We start from the raw sequence: 25,123 nt of genomic DNA on the forward strand, positions 1-25,123 counted from the left end.
ATCGTTGGGCTCGATTGATTTATTGCTAGTCTTATGATATTACAAAACATTACAATCTATTCCTATTTATACTGTTTGTATTAATAGCTAGTAAATGGAAATGGAAGTTATAGTTTTGATTACTATTTATTGAGGCATCTTCTTTAAATATTTTTAAGAAATTAAAACATAAATTTATAAAAACCTAAGGGTATGTAATAACAATGAAAATACCATTGTGTTTAAATTGAAAGGCGATTCTAAGAGATTATGGTGTATTTCACAGTTATTTGTGGCAGTAGTTTTCTGTATCATGGTTTAATTTTTTCTTAATTAAGGAGAAACTCATTATAGCAAATATCGCAGCGTTCGACTGTTTGATTGCTGGCCTGTGAGGATTTCAGAGAGCTTGCGATCAATGCAGATGGCTTATTTTCCTTTCCGACGGATCCTCCGTAATCCTTTCTCATCACCCAAGGAGAAGTTCGTCGCGAACTGAGCAGAGAGGCGGTATAGGTATGTCTACCAGGACTGCAGGATCTTAGCGAATGTAGAGTGGCAGTGGATCCTCTGAGGATCTCCAATCTGGCCAGTGCCGCTTCCAAATCGGAGTCCTCGTATCCCTCCATCACCACTTGATCCGGTGACTGGGTAAAGGATTTCATACTGGGTGTATTCAGACTGCTCATAGGTTGGATTATCACATCTAAATTACTGCTGTCTGAGGATTTGGCGCTGGAAACACGCGATGGTGATGGTGATGGCATCTTTGAGGTGGCAACCGCAGCCTCTGGAGCTTCAGTAATTTGAGGTGTTTGAGGTACAGAGGATAGATTCTGGTTTGTTGGGGTTGGGGTTTCGGTACTGGGACTGAGATCTTTTTGAAGTAAGTCTTCTGAAGAAATATGGTGTAGTTTGCTGAGCTTCTCCAGCAGTTCTTGGTCTTCATTTGTTTTTATTTGTTCAGGTATCCTTAAAGGACTCTTTTTTGCTTTATATGTATCGAATTCAATATAAGAGTGTTCTCTCAATCGCACCATTTGGCATGCCAACGATTTTTGTACTCTTAATGGACTTTTATCTTCATTAAAGGAATTGAATTCTATATGAGAGGGCTCCCTAGATCTTACTGCCTCCTTTGCCAACGATTTTTGTACTCTAAATGGACTCTTACCTTCTTTAAAAGAGTTAATTTCAATATAGGAGGGCTCCCTAGATCTTACTGCCTCCTTTGCCAATGATTTTTGTATTCTTAATGGACTCTTATCTCCTTTTAATGAATCAAATTCAACGTAAGACGGCTCTCTAGATCTCACAGCATCCTTTGCAATAGGGTTTTGTACTCTTAAGGGACTTTTATCAGTTTTTCGGGATTCAAGCTCCGTATAAGATGGCTCTCTAGAAGCTATATTCTTTGTGGGATGTTGTACCTTTGGTTTTGATCCTCTAAATGGACTTCTTTGTGACTTTAACGAATCAAACTCATTCAAAGATGGTTCTCTAGAGCGAACTATATCCTTGGTTAAAGGTTTTTTGATCCTTAAAGGACTCTTATCGGCTCTGCGGGAATCAAACTCCAAATACGACGATTCTCTGGAGGAAGCATTTTTGGAAGGCTGCTTTTTGGATGACTTTTCCCTTCTCACGTCCTTCGTTGGGGTTATGGGTTGTACCACTCGACGACTTCCGGTCACTATGAATTTCTCCCTCTCAGGTCGCAAGGGCTGTGGGATTACCCCAGTGCTCATCCTGCGACCAAATCCCGGTTCCTCCGCCAAAGGAGCCGGCCTGCCTCTGCCCCAACCGGGAATCCTTTCCGCAGGAGCTCTTTGGATCCCGGATCCAATGCGAGTGGTCACTGGAAGACTAATGCGTTCGCGTTGAGGATTAAAGTCAAAGGTCCTGGAAGTGGCGGCATTCGAGAGCCTGGAACTCGACCTTGAAATACTGCCCGGCTGTTCGGATCCCACGAACTTGGCGAACTCCCGCTGACCTCGACGCGTGGGGGCTGGAGTTATGTGACCACTGGATAAATCCGATTGGGAGGCACTCAGCGAGTTTCCACCGCTAAAATGACCATCGTAGTGATTCGGCTTGTCCCGCAAACTCGTGTGATCCTGGTAAACGGAGAACTTATTCTGGCTGTGGGCAAAGCTCTCATACGGCTTGAACTTCTTGCTTTTGGCCAACTGATCCGCGAACTTTTCCCATTCAGTTGTACTGGGTCGCTGCTGCTCTTGACCCTTTTTATCCTTTCCCACGAGCTTGCGACGCACTTTTCGAGTTCTGGAGGTTTGTGAGTGAGTGTATTAGGATTTGGGTGTGGAAAGGTGTTGGTGTGTTAATAGAGAGCTATAGGGATTTTTATTTTCTTGTGGGGTATTTAAGTTGTTGAGTAAATATGTGAGTGTCTATGTAATAAGAGGTTTTGCAAAACTTTCAGCATGTACTTTTATTTTACATATTTTGTATATTTTCTATTATATATATCATGTTAAAAATTTATTGTAAATTTCAATTGGAATTTTTAGAAAAAGAAACCAATCCATTTGCTTGATGAAAAAATTTGGTTTAAATAAGATGTGTGAAAAGAATATTAAGTATCGAATTTTAAACGTATTTTCTCAAGTAGGAATCTTTACTCAATAGAAATCCTTTTCTTTTTATCTTGCGAAATAAAATGGCTTTAATTTAGTTTATTTAGTAGCTTTGTAGTTTTGCAAAAACACCTATCCGGCAAACCGAACAATATATCATTAGCCGTGTAAGATGCTTAAAATATATTACCAACACTACGTACAAGACTGTTGCTGTTGCTTTTCTTGTTAGTTTGATTAGCTGAGGTCGCAAGTAAACAAAGGCAGGGTATATGATATGTACATAGAAATAGAGTAAGTTTATTTACAATTTACATACAAGTCAAGAAGAGAGAGAGAGGGAAGAAAGTAATATGTTGATTAGGCTATAATAAATGTAAGTATCGGGATTCTACGACGGGAACTACGAATCATAAGCGAACGTTGCAGGTACAAACTACGCGAAAACTTCAGGGTGCAGAGGCGCTACGGATTTACGGATTTGCGATGGTTCTACGGGGGTTACGGGTTAACGATTTGCGATGCATCAGGTGCTCTCTAGGCTTACTTACTCCACGGGTGCGGAGGATTCGGTTGGAGGGGCCTCAGTTGCCGGAGCGGAGGACTCGGTGGCAGGAACAGCAGGTGCATCTGCCACCTGGGAGACCTCGGCACTCAGCTGGACCATCTCCTCCAGCGAGGGCTTTGGAGTGGGTGGACTCTCCTCCTCGTTGGCCAAGGCCCTTTCGATCTCCGGCTCCGGAGTCGAAGTCTTCAGGCTATCCGCATCTTCCTGAATTTGGGGTGTCGCAGCCCGGGAAGTGCTTATCTCAGCTGTGGTCTCCACCGCCTCCGTCTTCGCCTCGGATTCGGTGGGCTTTTCCAGGTGCAGACCCTCCATCACCTTGTGCTTGGCCTCGTCCACAGCCTGAGTGCCCTCCTTAAAGGCGTTGCCCAGCTCATTGGTAATTCCGGCCACCGCCGTGCCAACGGTCTCCTTGGCCGTATCCAAAGTGGTGGTCAGCGTTTCAGAGGCACCTGCAAGGATCAAAGGGAATGAAAGTACTTTCATTGGCCATTTCGTTGGAGGAGTTCAGTTAAAAAATATTTGGATAACCGAAAAGAAGAAGACCACTTTGTGCTGCATTTTGCCATCGCTTCTATGGCAGCTATATGATATTGTTGTCCGATTTTAATTTAATTAAAACCCTAATTCCATTTTATTTAAATATTACCAAATCCCAAAGAACAAAAAATGGGACGGAAATGTCTCCTTCACTGCGTTGCAAACTTTTGACTAAAATTATTATTACCCTCTGCAAGGGTATAAAAAGTTGACATTTAAACATATTGTTGTTGGGACATTCCTTTCCTTGCTTTGTATTCTTGTCTCATAATAATAAAGTAGATTTAAACTAAATTAAATAATTTTATAATTCTCAAGTATTTCTTATTTCTTAAGATCCAGAAATCACACCGTCATTGTTTTTGGAAGTTGATTCATAGAAGTTGATGTTCCGTTCGAAGTATTGATCTGAAAAAATATCTTTCAAAAAAACTTGTATCTGAAGAATTAAGAATATTTTTTATACTAAACGGGGAAAAATTTGGAAATAATATACTTTTTGAACACGTGCTAGAACAGATTTTTATCCGTTATAGAGAGCGTGGTTGTTTTAAAAAATACGCTTTAGGGCTGCTACATTAACTCATTTTAATAAAATTTTTTTCTATTTTTGGAAATGGAAAATATTTAGGCTACTTATTTTATCCTTATTGTAGAACACGTGTTGTAGAACACATTTTCTATCCGTTATAACGAGAGCGTGGTTGTTTTTAAAAAATTACGCTTTTAGAATTCTACGCTTTTAAATGATGCCCATAATCGATAAATACGATTTTAAAACACTAGTTTTCGGAAAAGTACAAAAGTTTTATTGTTTTTAATTTTTCGAAATGAGAAGAACTTTTACAAGTGGACCATTCAAAGGCGCTTACTAGCCCTATCTCCCATTCCCTTTATTCTAGAGGATGGGTTTTTTCTAGAGAGATGGGTTTTTTCTAGCATTCAATTTTTTATAGCTCTTTCCCAAATCTCTATACATAATCGCGATGTAGTCGGACAAAGTCAGTGCCTTGTCTATTGTCTCACCGTCAAGATGTGGCGACCTCTGTCCGCGATCGTCTTTCTTGTGGCGATCGTTAATCCGCTGGCGGAGACGAGACACCGAGACCAACTTCAACTGGATGACTACCTCGACTACGACGGGGTGATGGAGTACCTGGATCAGCTGGCACGAACATACCCCGATCGGATCACACTAAAGGACATGGGTCTAACGTACGAAAATCGTTCCCTAAAACTCGCCATGATAACGAACGGAGATGGGCGTCTGGGAAAGAGGGTGATATTCATGGATGCCGCTCTGCACGCCCGCGAATGGATGACCCCCGTGGCCGCCCTCTATACCATTTATAAGTTGGTAGTTGAGTTCGAGGAAAATGCCGATCTTCTGGCCGATTTTGATTGGCACATTATGCCACTGGCGAATCCGGATGGTTACGAGTACTCTCGCAAAACGAATTCTACGTGGAGGAACACGAGGACACCGAATGTCGGCGACTGCATCGGCACCAATCTCAACTACAACTTTGAACTGGGCTGGGGAGTCGGTTTTCCGGAGCTTAAAGATTCTTGCGATGAGAATTATGCGGGCAGTGCACCATTCACCGAGGTGGAGTCACGTACAGTGCGGGACATAATGCACAGCCTGATGCAAAGTGAGCGAGGCGTCATGTATCTTTCCCTGCACTCGTCCATCCGGATGGTTTTCTATCCTTGGATCTATGACAGGTGAGTTGAAATTATTAAGTGTTAAGGCCATAATATTGCATGGTATAGATTGATTTATTATTTAAAATGTAAGCTTCTCTCGTAAATTAAGATTATGAAGGTGAAATCTTAAATAATGTTTAATCAACTGATTAGTATAAGGGAACTCGCAGGTCAGCATACCACAGATAAGAGCTCTATTATAATCAGTGGTGTGACGAAAATCTTTTCGAAATAAATTCGGTTGCAAATTGTTTTGATGTTCGCTTCAAAGTTGGAAGAGATTACCGACTAAAAACTGTTCTCATTTAAGAAAGGAATACCTATTAACTTTTGTCTTTTTCAGTAAACCGTTGTTAAATGAAGGGGAACACGTTGAAATCGCCAAATTCGTGGCCGATCAAATATTTCAAAGTTCTAGCACGGTTATACGGACATGGCAATATGGCGAAGAATTCGGCGGTACTAGCATCGATTATGCCTTTTACGTGGGATTTCCCTTATCGTTTGCCTTCGAGTTGTCAGGATTGGACCATAATCACGTGGATCACGGGTTTTTTCCACCAACCTCGGAGATTCGCCGCCTAGCTGATGAATCGTGGACGGGTATTCGAGCCTTTGGCAAGAAGGCCATTGAAAAATATCCGCCCTCCAGGGCAATACATCAGTCCCAGGAACACAGAACTACCGAAAATTCAGCAACACGGACTTGGGGCTTAGATCCAGTGGTTTAAACAACTACGCTGCTTTTTGCACATTTCACCAAAAATATTTTAAACTTTAAAATGTGACAAAACTAAATACTATTCTTAAATCTTTCTTAATTCTTAGTTCTCAATAAGCTGAATTATGGTTATAGTTTGAAATTTGTCGGAGAAAGTAAATATGAAGTCAAATTGTTGTGCCACACAAATCGGCTTTCTCAATTTGATATTAACTTTTTGAACAACAAATTCAGACTGACCGACCAACAAATTTAATATAGGAATTAGGACCTAATTAAGAGTTTTCAGTCAGTAAACTGTTACATGATATTTGGAAAATAAATGTCTTCTAAAAAGAGATTTAATTTAATTAATAAATCGACGCTAAGTGAAAACATATTAAGTTTATAGACTCGTAAAGTTTTCTTTTCGTCACATTTTTTTCAAGTTTAATAAAAAACGAGATCGGAAGCTAACGATCAGCACGCGCTTTTACCCTGATCAAGGTATGCATAAAAAAATACGATTTGGAAAGACTCATGTCAATAGCTATTACACTGCGCGAAATATCATCAATTCTTGCAAGATATATCAGATTGTTCCTGTGGGAGCTATAGGATATAGACGTCCGATCGGCACGTATACTAGAAGATACTACTAATATGGAGGGCTGCTCTCCGTTAAACTTCTGGAAAAATAGTATTTTTTTATACGTGTTGTAGAACACATTTTCTATCCGTTAACACGCGAGCGGAGTTGTTTTTAAAAAATTACGCTTAAATTGCTCATGATGATAATGATGATAAATACAATAAAACACTGTTTTAATACGAAATGTTGTGTTTTTTTTGGAAATGGAAAATAGAATTTTAGCGCTATTGCCTTATCTATTTTTATTGTAGAGAGATGGGTTTTTTTCTAGCATTCAATTTTTTATAGAGAGAAATAAATTTCTTAGCTCTTTCCCAAATCTCTATACATAATCGCGATGTAGTCGGACAAAGTCAGTGCCCTGTCTATTGTCTCACCGGCAAGATGTGGAGACCTCTGTCCGCGATCGTCTTTCTCGTGGCGATCGTAAATCCGCTGGCGGAGACGAGACGCCTCCGCCTGCGCAGTTCTGACACTCTTCAACTGGATGACTACCTCGACTACGACGGGGTGATGCTGTACCTAGATCAGCTGGCACGAACATACCCCGATCGGATCACACTAAAGGACGTGGGTAGAACGTATCAGAATCGTGCCCTGAAACTCGCCATGATATCAAACGGAGATGGGCGTCTGGGAAAGAGGGTGATATTCATGGATGCCGCTCTGCACGCCCGCGAATGGATGACCCCCGTGGCCGCCCTCTATACCATCTATAAGTTGGTAGTTGAGTTCAAGGAAAATGCCGATCTTCTGGCCGATTTCGATTGGCACATTATGCCACTGGCGAATCCGGATGGTTACGAGTACTCTCGCAAAACTAATGCTCGGTGGAGGAACACGAGGACACCGAATGTCGGCGACTGCATGGGCACCAATCTCAACAGGAACTTTGAACTGGGCTGGGGAATCGGTTTTCCGGAGCTAAAAGATCCTTGCGATGAAAATTATGCGGGCAGTGCACCATTCTCCGAGGTGGAGGCACGTACAGTGCGCGACATAATGCACACCCTTATGAAAACACAGCGAGGCGTCATGTATCTTTCCCTGCACACGTCCCTCCGTTCAGTTATCTATCCTTGGGTCTATGACAGGTGAGTGGAAATTATTAAGTGCTACGGCCATAATATTGCAGGGTATAAATTCCTTAATTATTTAAAATTTAAACTTCTTATTTTCTTCGAAATGTGAAGATTAAATCTTAAATAATATTTAATCGATTGATTAGTATAAGGAACTCGCAGGTCAGCATACCACAGATAAGAGCTCTATTATAATCAGTGGTGTGACCAAAAGCTTTTCAAAATAAATTTAGTTGCAAATTGTTTTGATGTTCGCTTCAAAGTTGGAAGAGGTTTCCGCCTAAAAACTGTTTGAACAAAGGAATACCTATTAACTTTCGCTTTTTTCAGTACACCGGTGCAAAATCAAGAGGAACACATAGAAATTGCCAAGTTCGTGGCCGATCAAATATTTCAAAGTACTGGCACGGTTATAAAAAAATTGCCGGGTACTCAAGTTGGCGGAGAATTTGGCGGTACGAGCATCGATTACGCCTTTTACATGGGATTTCCCTTATCGTTTACCTTCGAGATGTCGGGAATGGACCATAATCACGTGGATTACAGGTTTTTTCCACCAACCTCGGAGATTCGCCGCCTAGCTGATGAATCGTGGACGGGTATACGAGCCTTTGGCAAGAAGGCCATTGAAAAATATCCACCCTCCAGGGCAATACCTCAGTCCGAGAAACACAGACCTACCAAAAATTCAGCAACACGGAATTGGGACTTAGCTCCCGTGGTTGGAACAACTACGCTGCTTTTTGTACATTTCTTCAAGAAATTTGTAAGCTTTAAAATGTGTCAAAACTAAATTCTATTATTAAACCTTTCTTAATTCTTAGTTCTAAATAAGCTGAATTAAGGTTATAGTATGAGAGTTTATGTCGGAGAAAGTAAAGATGAAGTCAAATTGTTGTGCAACACAAATCGTCTTATTTAATGTGATGTAAACTTTTCGAACAAACAATTGAAAATTCAGACCGACCGACAAATTTAAGCTAGGAATTAGGACCTAATTAAGAGTTTCCAGTCAATAAACTGTTACTTAATATTATATTAAGAAAATAAATGTTTTCTAAAAAGCGATTTAATTTAATGTCAAAACATAAGATTAATAAATTGACTGATTTCATACAAGATTAGCAATTTTATGTATTATGGCAACTATACATTTCATTTTAAAAACCAAGAGTGGAGTAGTAAACCATATTCTTTAATAAACATTTTAGTGTATCTTAATAATCAAAACTAAAAGATTTAAAGGCCCTATAAATGTTAAATCCCTGAGTCAGCTGAATCCTGACTTAATAATGCTACTTTTCCTCAGTGCACGCGTATGTATAATATTTTTAAGTCAATGTTTTGCTCTAATTCGTTGGTGGCTCGGTCACGCAACCCAGTCGTTTTTCTTCATATGCGTTAAATAAATGTATAAAAATATGGTTGGGTGATGGCAATTGAAACAAGCTTTCACTTGCGACACACTGCGGCATAAAAGGCGAAAAATCAGGCCGAAAGGCTCGGCGGCACGCATTGCGCTGGCCAATTGTCCTTTATTACGTGGCTTGTTATTATAATAATGCGAAATGCGAGCACATTTATTACCTACATTGTGCCTGGATGTATCGAATTTCTTTTTGGCACTAAGTGGAAATTTACTTGTTGGTGGCGGCTGTAAGTTAACTGGATTTAATATTGATTTGGGCAAGGGGTCAAGGACTTCACATTAAGTTTTATTGAGTTAATCTTAGGGGTCATTTGTCAAAAAATTAAAAGACATGTACGTTTTTGATTGCAATTAACTAATTGGTCATCGTATTAAGTTCTCAGGTCAAGGAATTCGTTTCTCTAAAAAGTTAGTATAAGTTCTTCAAATAAAGGATTATCACTAATACTCTAAAGAATTGGATTTTCCCCTATATTGCACAATCTTAAATGTCATCTGTCAACAAAGAGAACTCGCTGTGCTTAGATAAATCTAGGACTGTTTTATACTGAATATTAAGTATACGCCCCATATACTGAGTGTACGTTCGCTGGCAGTTTGGAATTTCCCTTCGACTGCACACTCTTAAATGTCATCTGCTGTCCAAAACCAACTAATGGCCAACTCGGACTGGCAACACACACACACACACACACACTTACACACCTTCGACGGCGGCCTCGCCCTTCTGTTTGACATGGCTGGCGGCTTTCAGCATTTCGCTGCCCGCCGTTGCAACCATGGGAGTGCTGCTGGCACAGCCCATGACTTCTTCTCAATACTCGCCAGACAATCGCCGAATCATGCCGAATCGGAGCGGGAATCGATGTGGATTGCTCACAGCCGTCGAGGATTTATTAATAACGAATATGAATATGAATTTGGAATAAGAAATACGCCCGCCTTTGGTCACGAACTCAACGCAACTGAGCACTGACCCAAAACATTCGCTTGTAAAGTGAAGGGTCAGTTCGGCACTCGACCACCTCCGACATTCCCCTTTTCCAGATCCCTACCATTACCATTTGCTGGGCACGCAACAGGACCGGACTGTTCTGCTCTGTTCTGAACTGGACAAGACCTAGACCACTCCGAGCTCCACAGTTTGCATGTGCGTTCGCACTTCAAGTGAATTCAAATTGTTGAGGTCATGCGCGTTGGGCGCACACTTACCGTAGTTATAGTAAGTAGTTGTAGGCCAGCGCTAAAAGGGTTCTAGGTCTGCACCAAAAATAAGGTGATGTGTGCACAAGAAAGGACTTGGACCGGGGCATACCTGGTACCAAGGCGTATTAAAATATGCATTTTTAAATATAAATAATAATAAAGTTTTTATGAAATGTTGTTAATTTTAAGGGTTTAAGGATCCAATTTGTAAAATGTTTATAAGTAATACAAATCATGTGTTTTAGCATAGCACAAAAAACGTTTGACCAGTTGCTTGTATTTTGATTACCTATTTTGAAAATCAAACCCGAAATTTGTAATTTTTTTTAATCTTCAATTTGTTCTTCTGTAAAACTCCATTTTACCTCCACTTAAAATATCCTGAAAGCTTTATAAAATAAATATTATGGCTAAAAGATATTCATTATTCTTTCTTGTTAGAATATACAATTTTTGATATAATATTGCAGAGGAAGATCTTATAAAAAACAAACTACAAATTTATATTTTAACTATCAGAACCATTAAATTTATTATTTCATAAAAAGATCTAATAAATATTCAACACAATTTAACAGACAATACGTTTGATATTGCACTCTCTTTTAAATTACGGACGAACCTAACTAGACTATCCAGTAAATTAAGAGGAGAAAAATAATGCAATTCATAGAACTTTAAATTACCAATACTTTTATATCTTTTTTCAATATTTGTTAAAGTGTGTTTAGGTTTTTTTTAAAGGTTTTTTTTTACCATTTTTAAGTTCTTTTGAATAATGATCTTGAGAAGTTGTTGAAGACAGGTATACCCTCGTAACCTATAAGTACCTGGTAAAAAATGAAAACAAAATAAGGGAAAGTGAAAACAAGGCTTCATATAGGTGCTTGTAGGTGTGCGTGTGTGTGTGTGTGTGTGGAGTAGCGTGTCCAGATACGCTTTGTTTGTCCGATAGGTGGCGTGCCTTCGATTCCACACTTGACGTGGGTTTGTGTGTTCGTCTGTTGGTCAATAAAAGCTCCACTCGGTTATTATTTTTAGAACGCCGCACGATGTTCAATTGTTGCTCTAATTTCCATATGGGTTTTTGCCCGTGCCCATGAATGAAGCGAAATATCCGGCTGGGTTGACAGTCCCAATCAGATAAGAGGTATGATATCGATTCGGCATATTCTGTCGTATGCAAATGCAGATTGGGCTACATTTGACTAAGACCCACACCACTTGCAACTGTCCAGAGATGATCGTCGAGGGCCCTTCGCGAAAAATGATTTTTGATTTATTTTAGAGAGCTCAGTCTTTGGCCTTTTTTTCTGCAATCGATTGGCTCTTGGGGCGCTGAATGCCTATTTCTGCCGTTCGGTGATTTATGTCAGTCAAGCAGTGACAGCGCTTTTCATGAGCCAATAAAGTTGTCCATGTCGCTTTGTCATATTCATATATCATGGCCGTACACCCGGCGACTTATGTCACATGCTCCGAGAGCCCAAAACTCCGAGACCCCAAAACTGGAGTATCGCTCAGAGCCTGCGCATAAACGAAGCTTAAGTGCGCGATCGAGAGACGTCGCCAAGATGGTGACGGCGACAAAACACAATTTGGCCGGGCCAAACAAACGGACAGACAACTGAAACAAGTACAAACAAACCAGCTCCAAAAGTCGCATATAAATCAGCACACGCAGCTGGTTCATTAGACTCTCCACTCCGGCTCTTGGCGCTGCCATTTGGCCTGACATTAATTACATAAGCTAAGCGGTGCTTAATTATGTGCTCAACAATAGACCAAAAGTGCTCGGGACCCAGTCGACCACTCTCGTGACGTAATGGCCTCCCCTATGCGAAAGTTTCGCCTCTCGAAATCTCGGCAAGTACCCCGATTTCAACTGGGTAATTAGGTTGCTGATGATCTCCAAATTCCAGATTCCATATTGATTGCTTTAATACGTATTTAGAACAAAAAAATCAAAGCCGAAAACCACAATAATTTAAAAGTATGTTACTTTTAAATCGGATTTCTGTAATAAAAGTTAAGTGCAGTTCTTGGACACTTTTCTTCAAAGTAATTTTTCCAACATTTGGAGAGAGGCAATTAAGTTTTAAGATTTGTCTGGGGAGCAATAGATTCAGGATTGCTTGTCCTTTAATTTCCGTTTATTTTTATCAAGGCAAAAAACTTTAATCGCTATCGATAATATTATTTATAAAGGAATGAACACCAAAACAGTATCAGCACATATAGCCAAAAAATTCATTGACAAATCGGAATCTGATAGGCCCTCAGCAGAAATGGTTTTCCAAAACTTGGATGGCTCAAAAACGTGTTAACTTTAATATTTTTAAAATTTTAAACTAAAGCTATAGAATGTTTCAATTTATGAAACTGTTGAACATGTGCTATTTGTTAAGTTGGCCTAATCCTTATGTCTTTGCCTCTCCTAACATGGCTCATGTCCCATAAATATGTTAGAAAAAATAGAAATACACGAATATCGTAAAAGTTTATTAATATGTCTTACATATAAAATGTGAACCCAGAGAAGTCAAAGTGAAAATAAGAAATGTGATAAAGATGTTTTACTAGAATAGAGCAAAGGGCTGTAAAATGTGGGCGATGAATAATGTTTTATGTGCATTTGCATTTTGGTACAGGTAAATACGGGCAGAAACCTGTGTAGTCTCAAAAAAAGTTTATACATTTATATACTTTATAGGCCTTCCTACCAGTGACATGTTTTAACATCGTATTCAAATTCATTTAATCCAAAACTTAACAATTTTTCAGAGACTGCCCATAAACTACGCGTTTTATTTATGCAAAGGCATGTCAGCTAATATTATTAATTTTAAATTCTACCACATTTGACAGCTGCTGAAGGATCAATGCGATCAAGTTCAATGGATGACGGAACCTCATTAATTCTCGCAGCTCAATGCTAATGATAATACCACCGGTAAAAATAGCTTCCCTCTTTACATCCCTCTCTGGTGACATTTGTGCGCTCTCGCACTAATTTGCTTTATGATATCAATGAAATATCATCATATATACCCATAAACTTATATATATTTTTGGAGACCCGGAATATATCTGTGTTCCCTTCGAGAAAAGTCTGATTTTCTTCGGCTCCTCAGTCTTTCCTTGGCTCTCGACGGAAACGGTGCGTTCTCTAGAAAAATAAAAATAATCTAAATTTTGTGTTCCTTAAAACTACGGAAATATATATAAAGTTAACCACTTATTTTTTTAAATTTACTTAATCTTTTTAATACTACTTGAACTCTTGTTATTAGAAGTGCTTTGGTTTGCTGTAAAACTGTCCTTTTAATTCCATGAAATACATATGAATATACTCGTATGTAAAAAGTGTTGAACATGTGCTATTTATAAAGCCGCCTTAATCTTAATGGCTTTGCTCCTCTATATGTCTCTACATATATATCTCTTGTCCCATAAATATATTGGAAAAAATAAAAAAAGAAACGACTGACGTGAAATTTATTTAATGTCTTCTATTTTATAAAATCCTAACCCAAGAAGTCATCAGAAGTGAGAGTGGAAAGGTGTAAAGAAGCTGTTCTATAAGGATCGTGTATAGGGCTGCAGAATGTGGGCGGCGAAATATGTTTTATGCGCGCTGACATGCGTTGCATTTGCTACAGGTAAGTGTGGGCGTATCTATAAAATATGTCATGGAAACGGAAATTTATTGGATAATTTGGAAGGAATTTTGGGATTATAAACGATTATAATAGCTTGCTTTTCGACTGTGTGTCTTGAGCTAGTTTTTTTCTACAATAAGGAATGGATTTATCGGATGGCTATAAAATGTATCATATAGAATTATGCAGCTTATCTATAATTATTAAATCCTTTTTTTATAATATTTTTCTTGATTTGTTAAAAAAGGTATAAAATACTTAAAAATTGGCTAAATTTAACTTTAATTTGACATTAATTTTATATGTCAAATATTAAGCAAACATTAAACAAATTAAGTGAGTCATTTTGAATGTATTTATAAATTTATTTCAATATTTAAATTTATCGTTCAAATTTATCTTCAAATTTTTATTACAATATTTTCTTTTTGACGATAAAAATGTCCACAAAATGGCCATAAAAACGGTTTGTCTTAATAGCTAATGGAGCATATATGTATGTGTGTATAATTTTGTGACACGTTTTTCCGAATAAATATTGTGATATACAGTAGTCGTGGCTAACACGGGGCACCTATTCCCCAAACAAAATATTACTCACCAAATTACCGGCCGGCTTTTGAGAAAATGAAAGCATATAAACTGATCGTAAATAAAACCAAAGAAAATCCCACAAATAAAAAAAGAAATTTAAGTCTACATGACCATGAAACATCTTTTGGCAATCATTCAACTGATTGATTCACCCAGTTTATATGTGTTTTCCCTGAAGTAGCCGAGTCTTACGAATCAGTTTGATGGTCTTTTTTATATCTGTTTGAGTGAGAACAGCTGTTACAAGAATTAATAGACAAATAAATTTTATTTATTATGTATGTCGTATAATGTCGTGATAGCGAGCCCGATAGATGACAAGGAAAGTCTTTTAAAGGTATTATAAGATCAGGTTTTATTAGAAAAGTAATATTTAGAATTATATGCTTTCTTAACAAAAAATGCTGATACATCTTCAAGGATTTCTTTTTCTAAACTTTTTTAAATAACATTTGTATGTAAAATCTTTTAAAGGTATTAGGAATTGGTTCCTTTTTAAGATCACGTTTTATTAGAAAAGTAATATTTAGAATTATACGCTTTCTAAACAAAAAATGCTGATACATCTTCAGGGATTTCTTTTTTAAACCTTTTTTAAATGAAATTTGTATGTAAAGTCTTTTAAAGGTATTAGGAATTGGTTCCTTTTTAAGATCACGTTTTATTAGAAAAGTAATATTTAGAATTATATGCTTTCTTAACAAAAAATGCTGATACATCTTCAGGGCTTTCTTTTTCTAAACTTTTTTAAATAAAATTTGTATGTATCTGATTCCTCAACAGCTTCATCAAACTCCGAACGCAAAAGGAAAAGTAAAATGGATGTTCCTGAAGATCCCAGTGTGCCGCTGGAATTGGCCCGCACTTTGGACATGAGCTGCTCGTCGGCCCAGATCTCGCCGCCGGTGATTAGCCATGGAAAAGTGGCCCTAATCGATCGTCGTCGGAGGGGCAAAAAGGTATTCCTAGTCGCCTTTTACGCCTGTGACGAAGAATACGGCTTCGAAAATACAAACAATGCCATGTTCTGCTCAAATGAGAGCTGGTTGGGTGATTTACCCACCTGCTTACCCCAGCGGGATTTTTTGGAACAGGAGGATGAGTTTGAGGAGTACGATACGGTGCCTAATTACGATAACGAGGAAGATGATGATGATGAAAATGAGATAGGTGATGTCGAACCACCAAGACCACCACCACCGCCGGTAACGGAAAATGTTGTTGTGCCTTCAGTAAGAGCCGAATCCAAGCCAGAACCAGAAATCGTTATTCATATTAATGAAAACGAAGCAAATCAATCTGAAGCGGGTGGAAGCACAATCCAGGAACCAGATTTCCAAAGTTTCATGGAATCCGAAAAACCAACTTTTGTAGAACTTACGAAGGAACCCGTTCCTACGACTCCCAAAAACGAACTTCCCCAGAATGTCTCAACCGAAAATATTAGCTCCAACAACACGTTTGTTGCAGCAAAAAAGGATATTTATGAGCCGACCTTGTTGGATAACAATTGTGGGCAGGATAATGGCGGTTGTGAGCACATATGCATGAGATTGCTCTATCCAGATGAAAACGAACCCGTTCAAAAATGCAACTGTCAAAAGGGCTACACCCTTGACCTCAACGATTATACCAGCTGTCTAGGTGGGCTTAAGGTATAGTATATTGGAAGAATAGCTAACAATGTGACCCCTTTACAGATATTGACGAATGCCTGGAGTCGAATGGCGGTTGCACGGAAATTTGCGAAAACATGCCAGGAGAATATAAATGCGCTTGTCAAACTGGTTACAAAATAGATATTTCTGATGGAAAAACTTGTGTGGGTATGTAATGAAATATATGTATTTAAGCACTGTGTTTTACTGTATATCACCATAGTGTGTAACAGATTTACCAACTAACAACAAATGAACTTTAAATTAAATTCAAATTAAGGGATGTTAAATGACTTTTGTTTCCTGTAGAGGGAATAAAAATATCATATAAAATATATCGTGTTTTAGTAGCAGATGATTAATATAAAGATAGCTTAATTCCTTGATATCACAAAATAGGATGCATCTTTTGTTATAGATTTTAAAATTTATTTGTCGGAATCCGAAAAAAGCTTTTATATTTTTCTCATTTCTATATACACGCTTTTGTAAAGAATATCGCTTCTTTTTAATTATTACCATTTATTACTTTCCTTAATTCTATTTAATTTTACTAATTCATTAGGAAAATGTCAAAGGAAATATTTATTTAATGTTTTATATTATAGATATCGATGAATGTGCCAATAGCGAGCTGTCACCGGACTGTCAAGGTGGCTGCACAAATCTGCCTGGTTCCTATCGTTGTGAGGTACTTTTGGAAGTGGAAGTAAAGTCTCCCACCGCTTCGGAGGAATCCACACCGGAGGTCACCGATATTCCAGTACATAAATCATGCAATCCAGGCTTTAAGCTCGCCGCCGATGGCAGCGACTGTCTGGACATAAATGAGTGTGAGGAGAAGGATTCCTACTGTCAACAAAACTGTGAGAATACGATCGGCTCCTTCCGTTGCTCCTGCCTGGAGGGCTATCATCTGCTCGAGGATCAGTGGAGCTGTGCCTTGGATGGCTGTGCGGATCTGCAAAAGCCGGAATTAAATCGAACTCGATGTGCCCACGCGTGCGAGGATCTTCCCGAAGGAAGTTACCGATGCACGTGTCCCAACGGCTACAAACTCTCAGAGGATGGGCATTCCTGTCTGGTGGACGAATCTGTTGTCTCCAATGAGAAGGAAATAAAGAACTGCTCGCCGGGAACCTGTTCTCCCAGTGAGGATGATTGCAGCTTAGGTTGCATTTGTCCAACGGGCTACCGCAGTGATGAGTTCGGTTGCCAGGACATTGACGAGTGCGCGGATGGCTCTCACCTGTGCAGTCACAGCTGCCAGAATACCCCGGGTGGCTATCAGTGTGTGTGTCCCGAAGGACTAAGTCTGGTTGAGGAGTACACCTGTGTGGCCGAGGACCGCTGCGAGGTGAACAACAATGGTTGCGAGCAGATCTGCCTGACGGCCAGAGGAGGTGCCTGCTCCTGTCGCGACGGCTACCACCTGAGTCCCAACGGCAAGAGCTGCCAGGATGTGGACGAGTGCCTGGTGAGGAACGGCGGCTGCCAGCAGGTGTGCCGCAATCTGCCAGGTTCGTATGGGTGTCTGTGTGCCGCGGGCTTTGAACTCCTCAAGCTGGATGGCCTCCGTGGCTATTGCTTCGACATCGACGAGTGCTCGCGGGGAACTCACGGGTGCAGCGATCAAATGCTTTGCGAGAACCTCAATGGTTCGTACACCTGCCTCTGCCCACCAGGCTATGCCCTGGGATTGGATAACCACATTGCCACATCACTAAACACCTCACTATCTCATGACTCAACCTCATTCGCACCTCCGTCCTCATCCGCATGCTTGGACATCGACGAGTGCTCTCTGGCCAATGGGAACTGCTCTCACTTTTGCCAAAACGAGCCGGGTGGCTTTCGGTGCTCCTGTCCCTTCGGTCATGCCCTGTCGGAGGATATGCACACCTGCCAGGACATCGATGAGTGTGCCGATAATAATGGCCAGTGCTCGCAGCTCTGCTTGAATCAACCGGGGGGCTTTGCCTGTGCCTGCGAAACGGGTTTCGAACTCTCTCCCGATGGCTTTGGTTGCTCCGATATCGATGAGTGCTCTCGGAATTATGGAAACTGTAGCGACATCTGCATCAATCTTCTAGGTACCCACGCCTGCGCCTGCGAAAGGGGCTACGAGTTGACCGCGGACAAGAAGTCCTGCCAGGATGTGGACGAGTGTGCGGGACTCCTTTCCGGCGGCTGCTCCCACGAGTGCATCAACAAGGCGGGCACCTTTGAGTGCGGCTGCCCCTTGGGCTATGTCCTCACCGAGGACGATCGCAGTTGTCGTCCCGTTCTGGTGGGATGTCCACCTGGTGCACAGCGGACCTCCGAGGGCTGTGTTCCGATTGACTGTGGTCGGGGATTCACCCTGGGATCGGATGACAAGTGCGTGGACGTCGACGAATGCCTGGAGAAGAACGGAGGCTGCTCACATCGCTGTTCGAATAGCGAGGGTTCTTTCAAGTGCAGTTGCCCACCGGGCTATAAATTGAACAGTGATCAAAGGACTTGCCAGGACATAGACGAGTGCGCTCAGGACAAGACAAGTTGCATCTCCGGAAAATGTGTAAACGAGATTGGAGGCTTCCGTTGCGAGTTCCCCAAATTCCCCGACTTGCCGGTGGTTCCTTCGCTTTCAGCGCTGCCTGAACTGCCGAAGCCGGACTCCAAGAAACCCAAGTATCCTGACTTCACCGAATTGTCAAATGATATTCCCAAAAGTCCAAAAAATCCTGACTTCCCCGAGTTTCCAAAGAGAGAATTCCCCTCGTTGCCAAGATATCCACCAGATCTCCCAAGTCTCCCGCCTCTTGGAGAGCTACCCACAACCACAAGCACAACCACAACGCCGTCACCTCTTCCTAAGCTTCCTGATTTCCCCAAAAATCCTTTTGGCAACCCACTTCAACCCAGAGATCGCTGTCCTCGATTCCAAGCACCGCGCAATGGCAAGTCCCATTGCAATAGGTATCGCCATAAGGAGCACCGGTTCTACAACAGTCGCTGCCGCATTACCTGCAATCCGGGATATGTCCTACAGGGTCCGGAAATCAAGAGCTGTGGCGCAACTGGAATTTGGGAGGGTCCGGAGACCAAGTGCGTGGGTGAGTAATAAATTTAATAATACGATTTCCTTTTATTCTGTTTTACCTTTTCTATATTTATTCACAGCTCTTAACCAACCTCGCTTGGGCGGTCCAGGAATCTGTCCTGCTCTGAAACCCGCTCAAAATGGAGTTATCTTTCCACCCAGCTGCACCCAAGGTCCTTCCAGATTTGGAGACGTCTGCCAAGTTCAATGCAATGTCGGTTTTGTGCCCACTGGATCTTTGTTGACCTCCTGCATGGTTTTGCAGGGCTGGTCCTTTGGAACCGAGCTCAACTGCAAACCCTTCGATAACAGTTTGTTTGGCCACCAGTTCAACTGGGGGCAATGGAATTCTCCACAACTAGCGACAACCCTTCAAACCCAGGAAGTTCAGGGATTCAAGCCCTTTATTAAGTGTCCAGAAAATGTGGTGATTTTACTGCATCCTGGCGAGCAAAAGACTCACGTTACTCTGCAGAGACCCGAAACGAATCTACGAAAAGGCCATTTGGTTGCCTATCCCGCTTGGGCGGGTCAGCTCCAAGGTCATCTCCCAGCCGGAGTCCATAAGGTCGACTTCAGAGTAAACGATCCGGAGAGAAAGCTAACAATTGAATGTCACACAATCATCACTGTTAAGGCGGCACAATCTGAAGAATCAAATCCCTTCAGCTACCCCTCGAGACCAAGATCATCACTTCCCAGACCGGCTCCATTCGGCACCTTATCCACAAGCAGTTCAGCTGCATTCCCCTCAAGTCTTAGTACCACAGATTCTCAGTCATCAACTTACTCCGGACTAGAACCTTTGTTCCCAAACACGGCTACCAAGCCAGATTCCTTTCCCACATTTTCCAATCACATTTCGAGGTCAGAATTTCCAAGTCATAGTTCCACAGATTCCCAGTCAGTATCTTACTCTGGACTAAAACCTTTGTTTCCCGACACGGCTCCCAAGTCAAATCCATTTCCCACATTTTCCACCCACAGTTCAATTCCACAGCCCCAATTTCCGGTTCAAAGTTCCTCAGATCAGTCTTCATTATACTCCAAACTAGAACCCTTTTCCCAAAAATCCGCTAAGATAATTAGTTCTTCTCCTGCGCGTACTGAAAGCACCCGAGTAGACTTGGGGTCCGACTTCGAGAACTATTGTCCACCTTCTATTGAAGTCTATCTGAAGGAGCACCAGGGCCTGCGATCAGTTACCTGGGAAGAGCCGCGATTCGAGGGAAAACTGCTTAAGATCTACAAGTCACATGTAAGCAAGGATTGAAATCGAAGACCCCTAAGAAACCTATAATTTGTGTGCACTCTTTTCAGTTTCCTGGTGCCTTGTTTACGGAGGGAGATCACACAATCAAATACGAGGCCACCACAACCGATGAAAGAACTCTAAGGTGCACATTCTTCATTCGAGTCAAGTGTAAGTAAATAAAATTTAAAACATTTTTGTTATAATATCTGAAAAAATATTAAAGAATGTGGTATAAAAATAAATTAAATGGCTAATGCCTTTTATATTTTGAACTTCATTATACCCTTGCAGAGGGTATTATAATTTTGGTCAAAAGTGTGCAACGCAGTGAAGGAGACATCTCCGACCCTATAAAGTATATATATTCTTGATCAGGATCACCTCCTGAGTTGATATAGCCATGTCCGTCTGTCCGTCTGTCCGTTGTCCGTCTGTCTGTCCGTCTGTCTGTCCGTCTGTCTGTCCGTCTGTCTGTCCGTCTGTCTGTTTCTCGCGAACTAGTCTCTCAGTTTTAAAGATATCGAATTGAAACTTTGACACACCCTTCTTTCCTTTGCACGCAGTATATAAGTCGGAACGGCCGGGATCGGCCGACTATATCCTATAGCTGCCATATAACTGATTGATCGGAAATGCCATAACTCTGCTGTTTGTTAAGTTAGGAAGTTGGGACTATCTATGGGTATTATATTTGGCCAATCAATCCGACCTACCAAATTTCATAAGGATCGGCCGACTATATCCTATAGCTGCCATATAACTGATTGATCGGAAATGCCATAAATTTGGTGTTTGTAAAGTTAGGAAGTTGGGAGTTTCTATGGGTGTTATATTTGGCCAATCAATCCGACCTATCTAATTTCATAAGGATCAGCCGACTATATCCTATAGCCGCCATATAACTGATTGATCGGAAATGCCATAACTTTGGTGTTTGTTAAGTTAGGATGTTGGGATTTTCTATGGGTTTTATATTTGGCCAATAAATCCGACCTACCAAATTTCAAAAGGATCGGCCGACTATATCCTAACTGAACGATAGCAAATGGCTTAACTTTGGTGTTTTTAAAGTTAGGAAGTTGGGATTTTTTATGAGTATTAAGAATGCATCATATAAATAATTTTAGAGAATATAATTTACGGTATTCTGAGGGTTTCTCTGGTTAGTTTCTTCTTGTTTTATTTGAAATTATGCTTGAGCTTTAAGAAACAACCTAGATACATTTTTAATAATTTTAGTATTCTAATATTTTTAAGCCCACAAAAAAAATCCTTAATTAATAGATCTTGAAACTATTATTTAATATATATTTTCTTTATAGCTGCTAAGCCCACTCCTCCACCAATCCAGCCGAATATCGATTTCGATTCTGAATTCAGTTCTGCGCCCGCCCAACTTCGCCGCTTGGATGATCCCGGTACCTATGTCATTTGTCCGGACAAGGAGCCCGTCCGGGTGACTGCCGATCAATCCGTAAGTCTCACTTTCCTCCAATTTTTCTAGATGTCATCCATTCCTCTATTCTGATTTTGTAGGTCGATCTGCCTGTAGGTTGCACTCTGAAAAACGTGCGTCCGCAATCGAGTCCCCAGAAAAACCTGAAACGTGGCAAACTCACCTCGCTGTGGCATCATTATACTCATTTCTGATGTCTGCCTACTATTGTGTAAACTATTTACAACTATTTACTATGTAGTGTAAACTATTTGATGCGCAATTTATACAAATATTTTTGTACGACTTTTATATGCTAAAATAAATATTTTTAAAACAAAGAAGTCTATTTTAATGGGTTTATAATTCCGCTTTAAAAATTGTTGAAGAATATTGACATTTCCGAGCTTGATTAATCAATACGAATATATTTAAAATTTAAAAAAGGATAAAATAATATATATATTATAATAGTTTCAGAAATAGTTTGTTTGCATTTGCACCAGGTTCAAAATTACTTGTTTGTGGCAGAGCGTATATACACGATTTTAATTTAGAAAACTTATTTTATTCACCAATCATAAGTTACTCAACCATCCCTAAGGGTATGAGATCTTCGATCTTCTGTTTAAGCTTTCATATTCCCAGCACTGTGTGGTAACACTTTCAATCCAGCCAAGAATAATGGCAATTGTGGGACAGGTAAACAAAATACGGGCTGTCAGAGGGACGGCCACGCGGCTTCCTTGGCAATTTGTATGGGTCTTTGTCTTTGGCGACAGCTTCCTCAAACACGCTTTTGAACTTGGAGGAGATTGGGAATGGGATTGGGGTTGGGATTGAGATGGAGCTGGCAGCTCGGCGAGGAGCTGCTGCTCGGATGGAGTCTATTGCAGAAGGCGGGACTTGGCGGGTGCTTTCGGGGACCACCTTGGGCATAAATTGTAATTATGCCTGCCACCGCGGCAGACAATAAATCTCAAAGTATTTATCGTGCAACATGACAGAAGTGGGTCGGACCTGAGCCCGAATCCAAGCCCAAAAATCCGAGATTTCCCCACCCCCATGATTTATCCCCCTCTTTTTGCATACGAAAAGCGAAAACATTTACAATATTTACCCGCAACAATAAGGTTTTAAATGCAGTTATGACTAAATGCAAAAGTTATTTTTATGTTGAATGCCTTTGTGGGGGCTGTCGCTTAAAATTGTGCGCATAACTCGGAACATGAAAAGTTACTTAGAGTCGGAGTTTGCGGGGCCTTTAATTAAAAGCGACAGGTTTCGAGACATTTTACTTTGAGATCGTGTTGTTTGCTTTGATGCCGTTGGAAGTTGTTGCATTGGAAGTTGCAGTTATTGTAATTACATATGGCGATGTCCAGAGCCAAAGAGCCGCACCCAAGTCGAAGAGCTCTGACCCACATTTGCTCCACTCCACTCGGACTTTGAAGATGCAAATGGAACCGCATCGCATCGTATTGCCTCGCGATCGCAGACGGCGCCAAATTTATGTAATCAAAACCAACCCAAATGGATGCCATCGAATGAAATTGCCATCTTGGACTTGGAGCGCGACTGGGATTCGGATTTGATGATGTCAGCGGCGGCACAAGGAGCAAACCAAGTCGGAGGCGGCAGCAACCCAAAACCTAGGCAAAAAGGTTATCAATATCCCAAGATCTTTTGTAAAAGTTGGTAAATTTCACTCGTAATGCAATCGCACGCAATGTCCACCTCTCTCGAAAGCCACAAATTACTTAAATTGTGTTTGGCCGAAGGGAAAGCCATATGCTGAGATGATTTCAAATCTTTAATTATACCGACGAGTGTGTGTGGAGCATAAATCATATTGACACTTGGTCTTAATTAAAGGCAACCCACCAAACCGAGTTCTAGTTGGGTTTTTTTTTGTAGAAAAATCATAAATCAATGCGGCTTGCATGGAAACTAATAAAATTCAATTTGTAATCAGAAACTTCTGCAACGCCCTGCGAAACAAGCCGGCAGCAGACGAGACTCTAAGAGTCTTCAATCAGCAACAGTTAGAACCCATGGAAATACGCGTCTCGGTTTTTGACTTCCAAGAATGCAGCTGTTCTACGACCGATACTCCAGCTCCATCTCCATCTCCATCTCCAGCTCGAAAAAACCCATAAAAATGAACATGCCAGGCGGCTGTCAGAAGGCCAATGCCGCTGCTCCTCAGACGGCTACTCACCGAATCCAAAAGAACTACAAACATGTTGAGAACAACACCAAACTGGCTGAGTGTTGGCTCTTTGGAGTGACGTTTTGGGCCTGGCTTTGGCAGCCAAAAGAACAAAGTCAGCGCCGAAGTGCCCATGGGCCTAGAGACGGTCGAAATCGGAGCGTGAGAGTTATGATCTCGTCTCGTGATTTTTCTTTTGCTCACCAAAAAGCACTTGTGGCTGCCAAATGTGATCGTTCTGGGTCAGTCGAAGGGAGCCAAAGTAGGTGAATGCCAAACTGAAATTGATATATTTAGACAATTAAATTTAGCACTGGCTTGAAGAGTTCTTCGAGTATTTACCCAAGGGGAGAAAGGGGAGTCCCTGAAAAATCTTTAAAAGGGGATTTTTATCTTAAAATCAAGTATAGATGTCTGGTGCAAATGAACCATCTTTCAGAATTGTAATGGTTATTAACTGAACGAAACAAAAATTGTATATACATAAATTTGAAGTTTAGCATGCAAATATTTTAAGGAATATTGAATGAAATTTGTTAATAAAAGTATATTTCTTGCCATAAATTATACTTTAACCATTTATTTTTGACTTAAAGTCAAATAAATAAATTCTTAGAGCCTTTCTAATCTTAAAAAAGAGTATATATAGTAGGAATTTTGACATAATTGATCCGTTTATTTAGTCAGATTTTAGTTGTTATGATAGTTTATCAACAATGGTCTTAAAGAAACCGTATAGAAAAGATCTTTAATTTGATGTTG

General features: G+C 40.6%; 4 protein-coding genes across 6 annotated transcripts; 3 read left to right on the forward strand and 1 right to left on the reverse strand.

Annotated features, from left to right (window-relative positions):
* Positions 1-308: 308 nt before the first annotated feature.
* On the reverse strand, positions 309-10,185 carry LOC108052895 (flocculation protein FLO11). Its single transcript, XM_017135423.2, has 4 exons — positions 9,960-10,185; positions 3,128-3,593; positions 1,410-2,265; positions 309-1,187 (listed from the first exon to the last, which is right to left on the reverse strand). Exons 1-4 carry the CDS (start codon positions 10,057-10,059, stop codon positions 309-311), a joined length of 2,301 nt encoding a protein of 766 aa, XP_016990912.2. The 5' UTR covers positions 10,060-10,185.
* LOC108052898 (carboxypeptidase B-like) lies at positions 4,715-6,256 on the forward strand. Its single transcript, XM_017135426.1, has 2 exons — positions 4,715-5,409; positions 5,735-6,256. Exons 1-2 carry the CDS (start codon positions 4,715-4,717, stop codon positions 6,120-6,122), a joined length of 1,083 nt encoding a protein of 360 aa, XP_016990915.1. The 3' UTR covers positions 6,123-6,256.
* LOC108052897 (carboxypeptidase B-like) lies at positions 7,122-8,853 on the forward strand. Its single transcript, XM_017135425.2, has 2 exons — positions 7,122-7,837; positions 8,156-8,853. Exons 1-2 carry the CDS (start codon positions 7,128-7,130, stop codon positions 8,616-8,618), a joined length of 1,173 nt encoding a protein of 390 aa, XP_016990914.2. The 5' UTR covers positions 7,122-7,127; the 3' UTR covers positions 8,619-8,853.
* Positions 10,186-13,595: 3,410 nt separating the features above from the next.
* Positions 13,596-22,486, forward strand: LOC108052909 (fibrillin-1). 3 transcript variants are annotated; one of them, XM_017135456.2, is made up of 10 exons: positions 13,596-13,620; positions 13,998-14,122; positions 15,500-16,360; positions 16,417-16,542; positions 16,983-17,894; positions 18,468-19,472; positions 19,540-20,717; positions 20,780-20,882; positions 22,037-22,188; positions 22,251-22,486. In XM_017135456.2, the coding sequence occupies exons 2-10, from the start codon at positions 14,068-14,070 to the stop codon at positions 22,362-22,364; spliced, it is 4,506 nt and encodes a 1,501-aa protein (XP_016990945.2). In that variant the 5' UTR covers positions 13,596-13,620; positions 13,998-14,067; the 3' UTR covers positions 22,365-22,486. The 3 variants fall into 3 exon arrangements, with proteins under 3 accessions (XP_016990945.2, XP_016990943.2, XP_016990944.2); XM_017135454.2 differs by having other exon boundaries at positions 16,983-19,472; XM_017135455.2 differs by having other exon boundaries at positions 13,601-13,620; positions 14,001-14,122; positions 16,983-19,472.
* Positions 22,487-25,123: the final 2,637 nt, after the last annotated feature.

Source organism: Drosophila rhopaloa, unplaced genomic scaffold (genome assembly GCF_018152115.1).
Source record: "Drosophila rhopaloa isolate 14029-0021.01 unplaced genomic scaffold, ASM1815211v1 contig_150, whole genome shotgun sequence".
Lineage (NCBI taxonomy): Eukaryota > Metazoa > Arthropoda > Insecta > Diptera > Drosophilidae > Drosophila > Drosophila rhopaloa.